Here is a 14461-nt window from a genome sequence, read left to right on the forward strand (position 1 = left end):
GGCCGTGACCCTGGAGTCCTGGAATCGAGTCCCACATCGGGCTCCCTGTATGGAGCCTGCTTCTCCCTCTGCCTGTCTCACTGCCTCCGTGTGTGTGTGTGTCTCTCATGAATAAATAAATAAAATCTTAAAAAAAAAATCCATTTATCTAAAAAAAAAAAAAAACTTAGGCAGGGCACCTGGGTGGCTCAGTGGGCCAAGCATCTGACTCTTGATATCAGGGTCATGAGTTCAAGCCCCATGTATTTTATTATTTAAAAAAAAAATACTTAGGATATTTCTTTTTAATAGACATAACTCATATCATTTTTATTATAGTATTCCTTTTTTTAAAAGATTTTATTCATTCATGAGAGACACAGAGAGAGAGAGGCCGAGACACAGGCAGAGGGAGAAGTAGGCTCCCTGCAGGGAACCCAATGTGGGACTCCATCCTGGGACTCTAGGGTCATGGCCTGGGCCGAAGACAGGCGCTCAACCACTGAGGCACTGAGACGTCCTGTATAGTATTCCTTTTTTGCTCCTGATCTTGTATATTCATTCCATTTCCTTACAGAATTATATTCGAGTATAAAATATTTTTAGGATCCCTGGGTGGCGCAGCGGCTTAGCACCTGCCATTGGCTCAGGGCGCGATCCTGGAGACCCGGGATCGAATCCCACATCAGGCTCCCGGTGCATGGAGCCTGCTTCTCCCTCTGCCTGTGTCTCTGCCTCTCTCTCTCTCTCTGTGACTATCATAAATAAATAAAAATTAAAAAAAAATATTTTTATAGCTGAAAGTCTTTTTATGGGTCATTGTTTCATACTTATCTGCAACAAAAATATGTATATACAATAAATGAGACATTTTACCTCTGGTTACAGGACTGTACACATAAAGTAAATGTTATGGAAAAGCTTACTCCTATGACATGGATAAGTTTTATTTTGTTTAGGCTTTTCTAATTAGGTCACGTAGACATCAATGACTATTGTTTATTGCTATAATATCAGTTCTGTTCTTGTTTTTTGTGTTTTCGTGCTGAGTAACCTTATTCACTTATATAAGTAAATGGGAATAGGAAGAGTTTTGTGAAAATGGGAATTCATTGAATTCCTCCTCAGTTATAAGCCAAGATCCAAGGTAATCAGTGTGTCAAAACTGATTTTTTTTTATGTGTCAGTTAACCTGCTGTATCATTCAGCTTGTTGGAAGAATTAGAAACATCTGACTCAAAAAAGACTTAAAAGTCAGGCATCATCGCCTCATGTTGAGTTTGGGGATAGGGCGAAGTAAGGGCAGAGCAGTGGCTGTGAGAGGGCTGAACCGTCAGTGAGCATGAGCTCTCCTCAGGCCTGCCAGTTTTAGGAAAGGGCTTATGAGGAAGCGAAGATTCTGCAGGCAGTTCTTTATTTTTTTTTTTTTAATTTTTATTTATTTATGATAGAGAGAGAGAGAGAGGCAGAGACACAGGAGGAGGGAGAAGCAGGCTCCATGCACCGGGAGCCCGACGTGGGATTCGATCCCGGGTCTCCAGGATCGCGCCCTGGGCCAAAGGCAGGCGCCAAACCGCTGCGCCACCCAGGGATCCCTGCAGGCAGTTCTTTAAAACTCCCCATGCCTGCTCACGCTTTTGGAAGATTAAGGAGTAGAAGTAACCCAACTAAAGACTTCTGCTCTGGGATACCTAGCTTGTGATACCTTTCCCTAAAAGGTTCCATTTAAGGCCTTTTTTTTAGTGACCACCTTCATAGCACTGGCTCATATTTTTAGTAGTTCTTGGCATAGACAATATACTGAGACTTAATTTAAATATGGAAAGAAAAAAATAAATACGGAAGGAGGGAGAGGTGCTTGAGTGACTGAGTAGGTTTAGGTCTGGCTTCACCTCAGGTCATGATCTTGGGGGCCTGGGATTGAGCCCTGTATCAGGTTCTCTGCTCAGTGGGAAGTCTGCATCTCTCTCTCTCCCCTTGTGGTTTCTGCTCTCTGTCTCTCCCTCTCTCAAATAAATAAATTTAAAATTTAAAATATAAATAAATAAATAAGGGGAAAATACTGTACCTTGTGTCATATAGAGCCTTCTAATTTTTAGAACACATTTAAATACATGATCTCATTTGGTCTATAGTAGGGTAGATGGATGTCACATCTAACAGAAATGAAGAATGGATCCGGTGGGTTTTTGTGCAGGTCCTAACTCACAGAACTTGGGATAGTGACTTGGTACAGGAATCTAGATTTTCTGATTCCTTACTCAGTTGTCTTTCCCCAACAAGATACTTTATTTTTTTTTTAAAAGATTTTGTTTATTTATTCCTGAGAGACACACAGAGAGAGGCAGAGACACAGGCAGAGGGAGAAGCAGGCTCCATGCAGGGAGCCCGATATGGGACTCGATCCTGGGACTCCAATGAGCCGAAAGCAGCCACTCAACCGCTGAGCCACCCAGGTGTCCCCCCAATAAGACACTTTAACTCCATAGTTTGCAACATTGTTTCTATCACTATAGACCATGAACTCTGTCTTACCACTCTTTCCTCCTATAGTTTCATGAAATCTTAATATTATCAGTAGCTAATTAGTACTTGATAATCAAAACGAGAAGCGAAAAAAAAAAAAATACTGGCAAGTTTTTAGCTTGTGTGGTTTTATTGGAGTGAAGGAACAATTTCCATTAGGAATTTTGTAGTAACAAATAACGGTGACATGGATCACCGGGCTAGCTCAGTGAGTAGAGTATGTGATTCTTGATCTCAGGGTTGTGAGTTCAAGCCCTACATTGGGCATAGAGCTTACTTAAAAAAAAATACTAGTGACAGCCACTATTTATTATATTCTTGTTTATGAACCAGACCTAATAGTAGGCCCATCCATCGATGTCTTCTTTGGAATATTCATAGCTTAATTTTTCCATTCAGGAACCCTACAGGAGGCAGTTGAGGTAACTTTCATTAGAAGCTAGAGTTACCTCTTCAAGATACCTTGAATTTGTGTGGAGGAAACTGTTTATATAGTCACAACTTTTGGAGCATTCGTGGGCTGGGAACTTAGAGCTTTCTCTTTGAATGTAGGGGGAGCGCAGATCCTGGAGAAGCTAGAGCCTAACCCCTCTTGTGCTCCTTAGGATGGAGTCCACAGAGAAGTGTGAAGCCATCATCACCCATTTTAATGGAAAATATATTAAGACACCTGCTGGAGTACCAGGTGAGGCATCTGGGAATCAGGCTGAGAGAACCATAGGTTGTTACTTCCAATGAAGATTCTGGACGTGTTTTGCATGACTGTGAGTGGACTAAGCGAGGTGGGATCTGTTTGCTTTCTTTCTTGGCAGCCCCATCTGATCCCTTGCTTTGCAAATTTGCTGATGGTGGTCCAAAGAAACGACAGAACCAAGGAAAATATGTGCAAAATGGACGGGCCTGGCCAAGGAATGGAGATATGGTAAGAGGACCTCTGAGGAGACAGGAGTACTGAGGACATTAGAGTAGAATGGAAAAATACCATGGCCCGATTTCTGTGAGTTGAAGTGGCAAGCTTGAGAGTTACAGTAAGTGAGAGATGGCTCACTGCCTAACATGATCTTCAGTGTGGGTATTTAGTGGGATTGTGCAGCCTGCACAACCAGAAAAACTCTGGAATAGCAGTAGTAGAACCTGTCCAGACTTCATTTTAATCTGTTGAATCAAATATATCCCAGTCTTGACACTGGGCTTCCTTCTATTCTCCCCAAGGGCTCACAATATGAATACTACGTTCTTCCTTTATAGGGTGGTATGGCCTTGACCTATGACCCCACCACAGCTCTTCAGAATGGGTAAGGATGTTTTATAGAATTGGGCTACCTGAAAATGACAACAGCCTGCCCAGGCACTGGGATATTTCACCTTGATTTTTAAACAGCAGTTAGTAGGAAGTGCCTGTGTCTGTCCATGGGGTCCCTTACCTTGGGACTTCCTGTAACTCCTTACTGATGAGGTTCCTTCCTCCAGGTTTTACCAAGCTCCTTATAACATCACCCCCAACAGGATGCTTGCTCAGTCTGCGCTCTCCCCATATCTTCCATCTCCTGTGTCTTCGTATCAGGTATGTTCATGCTGAAAAAAGGGTGTGGTGGTTTTCCCTATCACTGTGCTTTATAGGTAAAGGAATGTAAGGCTAGAAACTACTTATTTTTTAGTTTTTCCTTTATACTTATTGCCCACGAATAATTTTACATGAAAGCATAACATGTGATCACATTACATATATATGGGCTGTTGTGGTAGCATCTTCTTACTCTCTACCACCCCAAAGTAAATCTATATTATATTTTAAATTTCCTATTATTCCATATGTTTCAGAAAATTCTATATTTTTCTTTATGTGCATATACACATATTTATACGGGTTTAGAAGTTGTTTATTTTACAAAAATCTGTCCAAATTAAATATATTTTGTACGCTTCACTCTCTCACTTAACAATCTTAAACCAGTGATTCTCAAAGTTTGGTGCCTGGACTAGCAGTATCACCTGGGAATTTCAAAAAAACATAAATTCTTGGATTCCACTCCAAATTTGCTGAATTAGAAACTCGGCGGATGGGTCCCAGCAATCTGTTTTTTTGTAGTCACCATCTGCCATCATACAGAGTTATTACAGTATTATTGACTGTATTCCCTGTGCTATACCTTCCATCCCTGTGACTTACTTATCTTCCACCTGCTAGTCTGTATCTCTTAATCCCCTCTCCCTGTTTCATCCATCTTGTGCCCCCACCACCCCACCAGCAAGCTGAGTTTTTTAACATGCCCTCCAGGTGATTCTGATGTAGCTCATGTTGAGATTTTTTTCTTTAATTTTTTTTTTTAAGATTTTATATATTTGACAGAGAGAGAGCATGTGTGCACAAGCAGGGGGAATAGCAGAGGCAGAGTGAGAAGCAGGCTCTCTGCCTAGCAGGGAGCCCAATGCAGGGCTGGATTCCAGGACCCCGGAATCATGACCTGAGCTGAAGGCAGCTGCTTAACCGACTAAGCCACCCAGGCGCCCTTTAATTATTTTATTTAAAGAGTTGCATTATATTTCATGATGCAGGTTGACTAGAATTCTTCACCTCTACCTCAGTGAAGGGGATTCACTTGGATTTCAGGGAGTTTTGGTACAAATAATACTTCCATCCATATATTATTCAGCCTAGTAGTCCCACCCCTTGGACTCTAGCTCCCAGCTCAGTCAAACCACTCATATGTAAAGATCTTTATGCCTACATCCTTAAATATAAGTATTGTTATTTCTGGGGGCTAGAGTCCAAGGAGTGGGGTTGCTAGGTTGACTAATATATGGACTTTCAGTTTTACAGATGTTGCCAGATTGCTTTCCACAAAGGCTGTGTCACTTCACATTTCTACTAGCAATGTATGAGAGTGGTCATTTCCCTCCAGCCATAAGTGACATGATGGTCTTTTTAAGTTTTCCTTACCTTGACAGTTATGAAGTACATTGTTACTTTACTTTTTTTTTTTTTTTTTTTTTTTTTAGTCATTGTTACTTTAATTTGCACTTCCCTGACTATAGCGGAGTTTAAGCATATCTTTTTATGTTTGTCATAGCTTGATTTGTTCTTCTCTGATTGCTCTCCATATGCTTGGCCCATTTTTCTGTTTGGTTATTCTTTTCCCATCAACTTATAAAAAAGCATTTGTATATTGTTAAAGTATTAATCCTCTAATGTTATATTTCTTACAGATATTTTTTTCAGATTTAATTTTTGTCCATTGACTTTGTGTTGTGGTCCCCAAACTTGAGCTGTGTATCAGAATCACGTGGAAAGCTTATCAAACACAAATTATTTCTTTTTTTTTTCTTTTTAAGATTTTATTTATTTATGAGAGACAGAGAGAAAGGCAGAGACATAGGCAGAGGGAAAAGCAGGCTCCCTGGGGAGCCTGATGCTGGACTCCATTCCAGGACCCCAGGATCACGACCAGAGCCAAAGGCAGACATTCAGTCATTGAGCCACCCAAGTGCCCCCACAGGAATTTCTGATTCAGTAAGTCTAGGCCAAGAGACAAGAGTTTGTATTTCTGTTTCCCAGATGCTGCTGCTGCCAATCCAGGGAACATACTTTGGGAATCACTAATTTTCACCACAAAAAGACAAAAGTTTACAATTTATGTATTATTAAATGTCTGCTCTTCCACTAAAGCTTTTAAATTTCTTAATTAAAAAGGTCTTGGGGGATCTCTGGGTGGCTCAGTGGTTTAGCACCTGCCTTCGGCCTAGGGCATGATCCTGGAGCCCCGGGATCAAGTCCCGCATCAGGTTCCCTGCATGGAGCCTGCTTCTCCCTCTGCCTGTGTTTCTGCCTCTCTCTCTCTCTCTCTCTCTCTCTGTGTCTCTCATGAATAAATAAATAAAATCTTTAAAAAAAATAAAAATAAATAAAAAGGTCTTCTCAGTCCCTATATTATACATATAGTCTCCAAGATTTATTGTTTTATTTTATTATTATTATTTTTTTATTTCTGAGTAATATTTGGCTGAGTAATATTTCATTGTATATATATACCACATTTTCTTTATCCATTCATCTGTTGAGGGACATCGTGGCTCCTTCCACAGTTTGGCTATTGTGGACATTGCTGTTATGAACTTTGGGGTGCAGGTGTCCCATCATTTCATTACATTTGTGACTTTCATTACCCGGTAGTGCAATTGTTGGGTCAAGGGTAGCTCCATTTCTGACTTCTTTTTTTTTTTTTTTTAAGGTTTCATTTATTTATTCATGAGAGACACAGAGAGAGAGAGGCAGAGACCTAGGCAGAGGGAGAAGCAGGCTCCATGCAGGGAGCCTGACGTGGGACTCCAGGATCACACCCTGGGCTAAAGGAGGCGCTAAACCGCTGAGCCACCGGGGCTGCCCTATTTTTAACTTCTTGCGGACCCTCCACACAGTTTTCCAGAGTGGCGACACCAGCTTGCATTCCCACCAACAGTGCAAGAGGGTTCCCCTTTCTCCACATCCTCTCCCACGTTTGTTGTTTCCTGTCTTGTTAATTTTCATCATTCTCACTGGTGTCAGGTGGTATCTCATTGTGGTTTTGATTTGTATTTCCCTGATGGCCAGTGATGCGGAGCATTTTCTCATGTGCTCGTTGGCCATGTGTAGGTTGTCTTTGGAGAAATGTCTGTTCATGTCTTCTGCTCATTTCTTGACTGGATTGTTTTTTGCGTGTGAGTTGGATAAGTTCTTCATAGATCTTGGATACTAGTCCTTTATCTGATATGTCATTTGCAAATATCTTCTCCCATTCTGTAGGTTGCCTGTTAGTTGTATTGACTATTTCCTTTGCTGTGCAGAAGCTTTTTATCTTGACGAAGTCCCAATAGTTCATTATTGATTTTATTTCCCTTGCTTTTATAGATGTAGTATGCAAGAAGTTACTGTGGCCAAGGTCAGAAAGGGTGCTGCCTCTGTTCTTCTCTAGGATTTTGATGGATTCCTGTGTCATATTTAGATCTTTCATCCATTTTGAGTGTATCTTTGTGTATGGTGTAAGAGAGTGGTCCAGTTGCATTCTTCTGCACATGGCTGTCCATTTTCCCAGCACTATTAATTGAAGAGACTGTCCTTTTCCATTGGATATTCTTTCCTGCTTTGTTCAAGATGAGTTGACCATAGAGTTGAGGGCCCATTTCTGAGTTCTCTATTCTGTTCCATTGATCTATGTGTCTTGTTTTTGTGCCAGTACCATGTTGTCTTGATGATCACAGCTTTGTAATACAGCTTTGGTTTTTTTTTTTAACATTCCTCTGACTATTTGAGGTCTTTTCTCGTTCTATACAAATCTTAGGATTATTTGTTCCCACTTTGTGAAGAAAGTGCATAGTATTTTGATAGGTTGTATTGAATGTGTAAATTGCTCTGGGTAGCATAGACATTTTCACCATATTTGAGAATTGACTTCTTTTAAAAGATTTATCTATTTATTTTAGTGGGGGAGAAGGACAGAGGAGGGAGAGAGAGAGAGAGAGACAGACAGACAGACAGAATCTGAAGCAGACTCTGTGCTGAGCATAGAGCCCCATGTGGGGTTGGACCCAGGGACACTGAGATCATGACCTGAGCTAAAACCAAGAATTGAGTGCTCAATTGACTGAGCCACCCAGGCATCCTGAGAATTGACTTTTTAAAAAAATTTATTAATGAGGAACACAGAGAGAGAGGCAGAGACATAGGCAGAGAGAGAAGCAGGCTCCATGCAGGGAGCCCGACGTGGGACTCGATCCCTGGACTTCAGGATCACGCCCTGGGCTGAAAGCAGACGCTTAACCACTGAGCCACCCAGGCATCCTGAGACTGGACTTTTTGTTGTTGTTGTTTTTGAGACTGGACTTTTTAAGAAGTATTCTTTCACCTAAGATTTGATATTTCTTTTCATGTTTTTAAATCTTTTAAAAATATCCTTTGATAAGATGTTACTGTTGTTTATCTAGGTCTTATGCTTTTCTTTTTGAATATATTCCTAAATGTTTAAGCATTTTGAGATGCTTATGGATACACTGAAGAAAAGTTACTGGTTTATGTTCATCTATCTTGTATGCAGCTAATGTACCAAATCCTTATTAATACTTGCATTTTTTTTTACTAGTTCTAGGTATATATAGTTCTGTCTGCAGTGCAAAGATTATAGTTTTCTCTTCCTTTCCAATTTTGTGCCAGTTGTGTTCTTATCTAATTGTATTTGATCCTACTATATTATTATAAATGCAGTGGTTTTAATATTTCTTTGATTAGGTTAATGTTAACAGCTAGGTTTTGGTACTAGCCTTTAGTAAATGTAATTAGTTTCTATCTAGACTCTATTTTAATGGGGTTTTTTCCTTGTTTGTTTAATAAATTAATAAATGTGAGACAGGAATCCATCAAAATATATACAGCATATGTCTTGGTGTCGGGCTTCTTTCACTCAGCATCTTCAAGGTATACTCATGTTGTAGCACATAGCAGTACTTCATTATTTTTTATGACTAAATCAGTCACCTTCCATTGTGTGACTACACTAGTTTGTTAACAGCTTAGCAGTTGATGGCCGTTTGAGTTGTTTCCACCTTTTGGCTATTAGAATAATGCTGCTTTGAATATTTATGTACAGTTTTTGTGTCAACACATGTTTTCATTTCTCTTGGGCATACACCCCTGAGTGGACTTGCTGGGTTACATAGGAACTCTAGGTTTAACTTTCTGAGGAAATGCCAAACTTTTCCAGAGCTGCTGCACCATTTAACATTCCCGCCCACAGTGTATGACACTTGTTATTCTGTCCTTTATTTTTTTTTTAAGATGTATTTATTTTAGAGAGAGAGGGAGAGTGAGTTGAGGGAGAGGGGGAGGCAGAGAGAGAGAATCTCCAGCAGACTCCCTGGTGAGCAAGGAGCTGTCCTTTTAATTACAGCCATCCTAGTAGGGGTGAAGTGGTTTCTCATCATGGTTTTAATTTGCATTTCCCTAGTGACTAATGATGTTGAGCCTCTTTCATGTGCTTGTTGGCCCTTTATATATCTTAGAGAGGTATCTGTTCCTATCCTTTGCCCGTTTTCTTTTTCTTTTCTATTTAAAAGATTTTATTTATTTATTCATGAGAGACACAGAGAGAGAGAGGCAAAGACAACGGGCAGAGGGAGAAGCAGGTTCCCTGCAGGGACCCTGATGTGGGACTCCAATCCCAGAACGCTGGGATCACGCCCTGAGCCAAAGGCAGATGCTCAACCACTGAGCCACCCCAGCGTCCCACTTTGCCCATTTTCAAGTTAGGTTATTTGTTGACATGTAAGAGTTGCTAATATTTTTTAAAGAGTTTATTCTTAATGTTTCTGTTTTGTGAGGGGGGTACTCCAACTTCTTTGGGGTTTTGCTGAACATTATCAGATCACTGGGAGAAACAGTAGTTTCTAGGCAATTAATGTTTTTGTCTGTTTCTTTTGTTTCCATTAGAGAGTTACTCAGACATCTCCTCTTCAAGTACCTAACCCATCTTGGATGCACCACCAGTCATACCTCATGCAGCCTTCAGTGAGTGTTCAGAAGTGGGCAAAAGCCATGAGGCAGTTTGATGTAAAGGAAAACAATGGGATCTCATGATAGCTGACGTGGGTGTGAGTTCTGGTTCAGTCCGTTGTGCAACCCAGCTGTATGACCTGAAAGAAATTCTCTCGGTTTGTTATTCTTAGACAAGGATTCCTCCACACAGGTAGGCAGACACCTGTTTCTATTGCGCAGCTGGGTTGCTACCCACCTGTTATTTCCCAGGATTTTTAAATGTCTGTCTTTGGTGGTCCCTGTAGGCTTGAATCACCACTGTAGGCAGCTTCACAGGATGCTGCCCCCTAACCCCGTCCTTTGTTGCTGCCTCCAGGGCTCCGTTCTGTCGCCAGGGATGGATCACCCCATTTCGCTCCAGCCTGCCTCCATGATGGGACCCCTTACCCAGCAACTGGGGCACCTCTCTCTCAGCAGCACAGGCACGGTAAAGCAGGATATTTCTGATTCTAGACTCAGACTGAGCAAGGAGTACCTGTGTAATGCTTTTGGGCATAAATACTTGTGAACAAGGGTGTCATTCACTTTAGTGTCACTGAAGGTGCGCTCAGACTCAGAATAGGAGATGAACAGAGTGCAGCCATCGCGCTGCTCAGCTCACGCCTGTAACGGATTCCTACTCACAACCAAAATAAACGGTGCTTCTGTCTACACAGCAGTTTCTCCAGGAGCTCACACACATTTCCTAGAAATCCTTACCAAAATCGTGAGAAGAATGAAGCTTGGGAGCTTTCTCGTAGGCTGGCTGCACTGGGCCGCGCGCACAGGAGAGCACAGGAGAGCGGAGGGGGCTGTGCGCTGAGGGGATGTGGGAGGCAGGACGGAGGAGGAAGGGAAGTCCTCTGGCAGATGGCTCTGGAAACCAGTGCACTTTAGGACCACTGGAAGTGCTCTGCGAAAGGGGAATGAAACGTAGGCTTCAGTAGTTTCCAGAGCTCCCCAGGTGCTTTAAGTAGCCCAGAGTCACATCCCCGCCCTGAGCCCCAGATGGTTTTCCTTCCAGTACCTGCCACCAGCCACCACTCTGCCGGGAGCTTACATCTCCCAGTATGCCCCCGTGGCTGCTTCCAGTGTTTCCGCTGAGGTGAGAGCTTTTTACTCTCTTTGAATCGAGGGTAGGAGGCTGAACAGAGGCAGACATGCCCCTCCCACCCCCAATCCAGATCTTCCTCTAATGGTGATGCTGATTGTGTGCGCTCAGTCAGCTGCTAGGGATTGTATGAAAGGAGGAAGGAAAGAGTTAATGCCGGCTTGTACTGAAGAGCGTTTCCTCTCCTCTCCTCTCCTCTCCTCTCCTCTCCTCTCCTCTCCTCTCCTCTCCTCTCCTCTCCTCTCCTCTCTTCTCCTCGCGGAGGGGAGAGGGTGGTCCAAGTGCTGGGGGGGGGGGGGTTTGCAGCGCATGCGTGCCTGCATGTGTGCGTGCACGTGTGCTCTCACACCGGAGTGTGGGTGGGAGGAGGTCGGAGAGGACACCTAACTCTGGGTGGGTTTTCGCTAGGCTGCTTTAGTGGGAAGGGCCAGAAGGATCGCACAACTTGACCCTCGTGCCTTGGCTGTGGTGCAGGAGAGTGGCGGCCAGCAGAACCCAGTGCCGGTGGATGCTCCCTCGGACCACGGGCTCTACTCCTTCCAGTTCAACAAGTAACAGTGGTGAGAGCCAGGCTGAGGCAGCCTGAAGCCAGATGGGTCCCCTGTTGGTCGCCCCACCCACCCCCTCTCCCTGCTGTATGCCTCCTTGAGGGTTCTCCTCCCCTGGGGACTATAGGCAGGCCTCTTTGGCTTGTACTTTACTGAGCTTTGCAAATATATATATATATATATATATATATATATATATATATATATATTTTTTTTTTTTTTTTTTTTTTTTTTTTTTTAACAAATTGAAGGTTTGTGGCAACCCTGCTTTGAGCAAGTCTATTAGCGCCATTGGCATTTACTCACTTTGTATCTCTGTGTCAATTTGGGTAATTCTCAAAATGTCAAATTTTGGGGTGCCTTGATGATTCCATCCTAGTAGAATGCTAAGCATCTGCCTTTGGTTCAGGACATCATCCCAGGGTCCTGGAATCGAGCCCTCCCAGAGTTGGGCTCCCTGCTCGGCAGTGAATCTGTCTCTCCCTCTCCCTCTGTCCCTCCACCTGTGTGTGCGTGCGCATGTGTGCTCTCTCTCTCAAATAAATAAAATATTTAAAAATACATGTCAAAAAAATTTTTAAAGAATTTTATTGATTGATTGATTGATGAGAGACACAGAGAGAGAGAGAGAGAGGCAGAGACACAGGCAGAGGGAGAAGCAGGCTCCATGCAGGGAGCCTGAGGTGGGACTTGATCCCAGGACCCTGGGATCACTTCCTGGGCCTAAGGCAGAGACTCAACCGCTGAGCCACTCAGGTGTCCCCATGTCAAATTTTTTATTACATTTGTTATAGTGATCTGTGATCAGATACTATGACTTGCTCAGGTGACGGTTAACAGTTTTAGCAATAAAGTATTTTTGAGTTACTGTGTGCCTGTTATTTTTTAGGCCTACTGCTCTTGCACACTTAATAGGCTACAGTATAACAAACCTACTTTCTGTATGCACTGGGAAGCCAAAAATTTCATTCAACTTGCTTTACTGTGAAATTTGCTTTGTTGCAGTGGTCTGGAACTGACCCCACAATGTCTCTGAGGTGTGCTTGGACAAATGAATTATTGGAAATGCTGGTGCTCCCGGACTCGAGGGCCGACTGGGAATAGAGAGCCACTGCGGACCCTGCTAAGGACTAACACGTGGACAGTGTTGTTCACAGGCCTGGGCCTAGAGAACAAAATCTCTGCACTCCTGCCCCCTTCTTCTTCCTCCATTCCTGAGGGAGCCCGGTGGGGGGGGGGGGGACCGTCACTTTTTGTGCGTGCTGCATTCAAGGAGATCAGAAGAACTTCTTTTTTCTTTATTTTGCAAAGAAAGTTTTAATATTTTGTTTTTAACTGCAATATACTCTTTCCTTATCCCAAAGAGACGTAGTGCCTGGAGCTTCTTCCCATCTTTATGAAAAACAGTTTTTGACGTGTTGGACTTGCCTGGGGAGGCTTTAAAAATTTTTGTTATTTCTCTTTTTAAGAAAAGTGCAGTTGTAGAACATGATAAAGGAGTCCTATGGTGGGCCCTTCTGCGCAGCTGCGTTACGGGCTTGTTTTGGGGTCTGTGCGGGGGGAGATGATGCAGACAAAATTTTCTGTTTTATAAAGCTCTTAGCTCACACATCACCTCTCCTCTTCACACATTTTATGCCTTCTTTCTCTCATCCAGACTGTTCTTCTCTTTTCTCTATAGCAAAGCCTGCCTACTTTCCTTTATACGGTTTTTAATTTTGTGAATTTCTTTTTTGAACGAAATTTTGTACAGACTTTGGGGGTTTGGGTGAGGAACAGGTAGAAAGCTAAGGAGGCAGTGGAAGTGGCTTTCCCTTCCTCCCTGTGCCACATCCTGGGAGAAGAGACCAGACTTGCCTTCGGGAAGCAGAGATGTGATGTGGGCTCGTTGAAGAGACACTCCTATGGCCCTTGGAAGCCGTCCTTGAGCCAAATTTAGATGAAGACTAGGTCTTCCCTGACAAGCTCCAGGAGGGCGGACTTCCTGACTTCTGACTAATTCTCACCACTGAGGCCAGCGCCATCTGAGGAAGTGTCTTCTCCAGCGACAGCTTTTCAGGAATCCCTGCCTTCCTGTTTCCTGGAGGATCTCCTTCTGCCCTGGGTCCCAGGGCCCCTGTTTTCCTTGTCACACATTGCTGTGCTCAGATGAACCTTTGCAGTTATGACTGTGCCGAACCCACTAGGCTCCTTCCCCACTGTGGAAGAACAGCTGTTTCATCTAGACCAGTCCTTCTCGGGAAAGTGGTTTTATCCCCTAGAGGCCACTTGGAAATCTCTAGAGACATTTTTGATTGCCTTGCCTGGGGGTGAGGGCTTTGCGCTACTGGCTTCTAGTGGCAGAGACCAAGGATGCTGCTAAACATCCTACCGCGCACGCGACCTCCCCAACTCCCCCCACAAAGAATTATTTAGCTCAAAAAAAAAAAAAAACGAATTATTTAGCTCAAGATATCAGTGTGCACTTGTGAAACCTTGATGTAGGCAGTGGTGGTATGGCCTCCTGTACCGGGTTACTCGGTAAAGTCTCACCCTGACCCTAGACACGCAGCGCCTTTTGACACTCAGTGTAACTTGTTGAGAGGGACAGAACCGGGGTCCTTGAGTTTTCCCCAGGCTGTGGCCTTGGGTACCTCTGCATACAGCGAGAGCTGTCCTTGGAAGGCTGTGGGCTTGTGCACCTGCCACACGCACACAGGTCGGCGGGATCAAGGCGTGGGCCGTGTTCTGTGTGGTGCGCTGTGCCAGGCGGGAAAA

General features: G+C 43.4%; 1 protein-coding gene across 14 annotated transcripts in view; it reads left to right on the top strand.

Annotated features, from left to right (window-relative positions):
* The window catches only part of RBMS2 (RNA binding motif single stranded interacting protein 2), a 97444-nt gene extending 84377 nt beyond the window's left edge, over positions 1-13067 (top strand). For all 14 annotated transcript variants that reach the window (XM_072746206.1, XM_072746215.1, XM_072746210.1 and 11 more), the window contains 9 exons: positions 3111-3190; positions 3318-3427; positions 3754-3800; positions 3976-4069; positions 9962-10039; positions 10383-10493; positions 11070-11150; positions 11631-11716; positions 12710-13067. In XM_072746206.1, the coding sequence (XP_072602307.1) occupies positions 3111-3190; positions 3318-3427; positions 3754-3800; positions 3976-4069; positions 9962-10039; positions 10383-10493; positions 11070-11150; positions 11631-11711 (682 nt within the window). In that variant the 3' untranslated portion in view covers positions 11712-11716; positions 12710-13067. The remainder of the gene's footprint in view (positions 1-3110; positions 3191-3317; positions 3428-3753; positions 3801-3975; positions 4070-9961; positions 10040-10382; positions 10494-11069; positions 11151-11630; positions 11717-12709) is intronic.
* The last annotated feature ends 1394 nt before the right edge of the window (positions 13068-14461 follow it).

Source organism: Vulpes vulpes, unplaced genomic scaffold (genome assembly GCF_048418805.1).
Source record: "Vulpes vulpes isolate BD-2025 unplaced genomic scaffold, VulVul3 u000000674, whole genome shotgun sequence".
NCBI classification, from domain to species: domain Eukaryota; kingdom Metazoa; phylum Chordata; class Mammalia; order Carnivora; family Canidae; genus Vulpes; species Vulpes vulpes.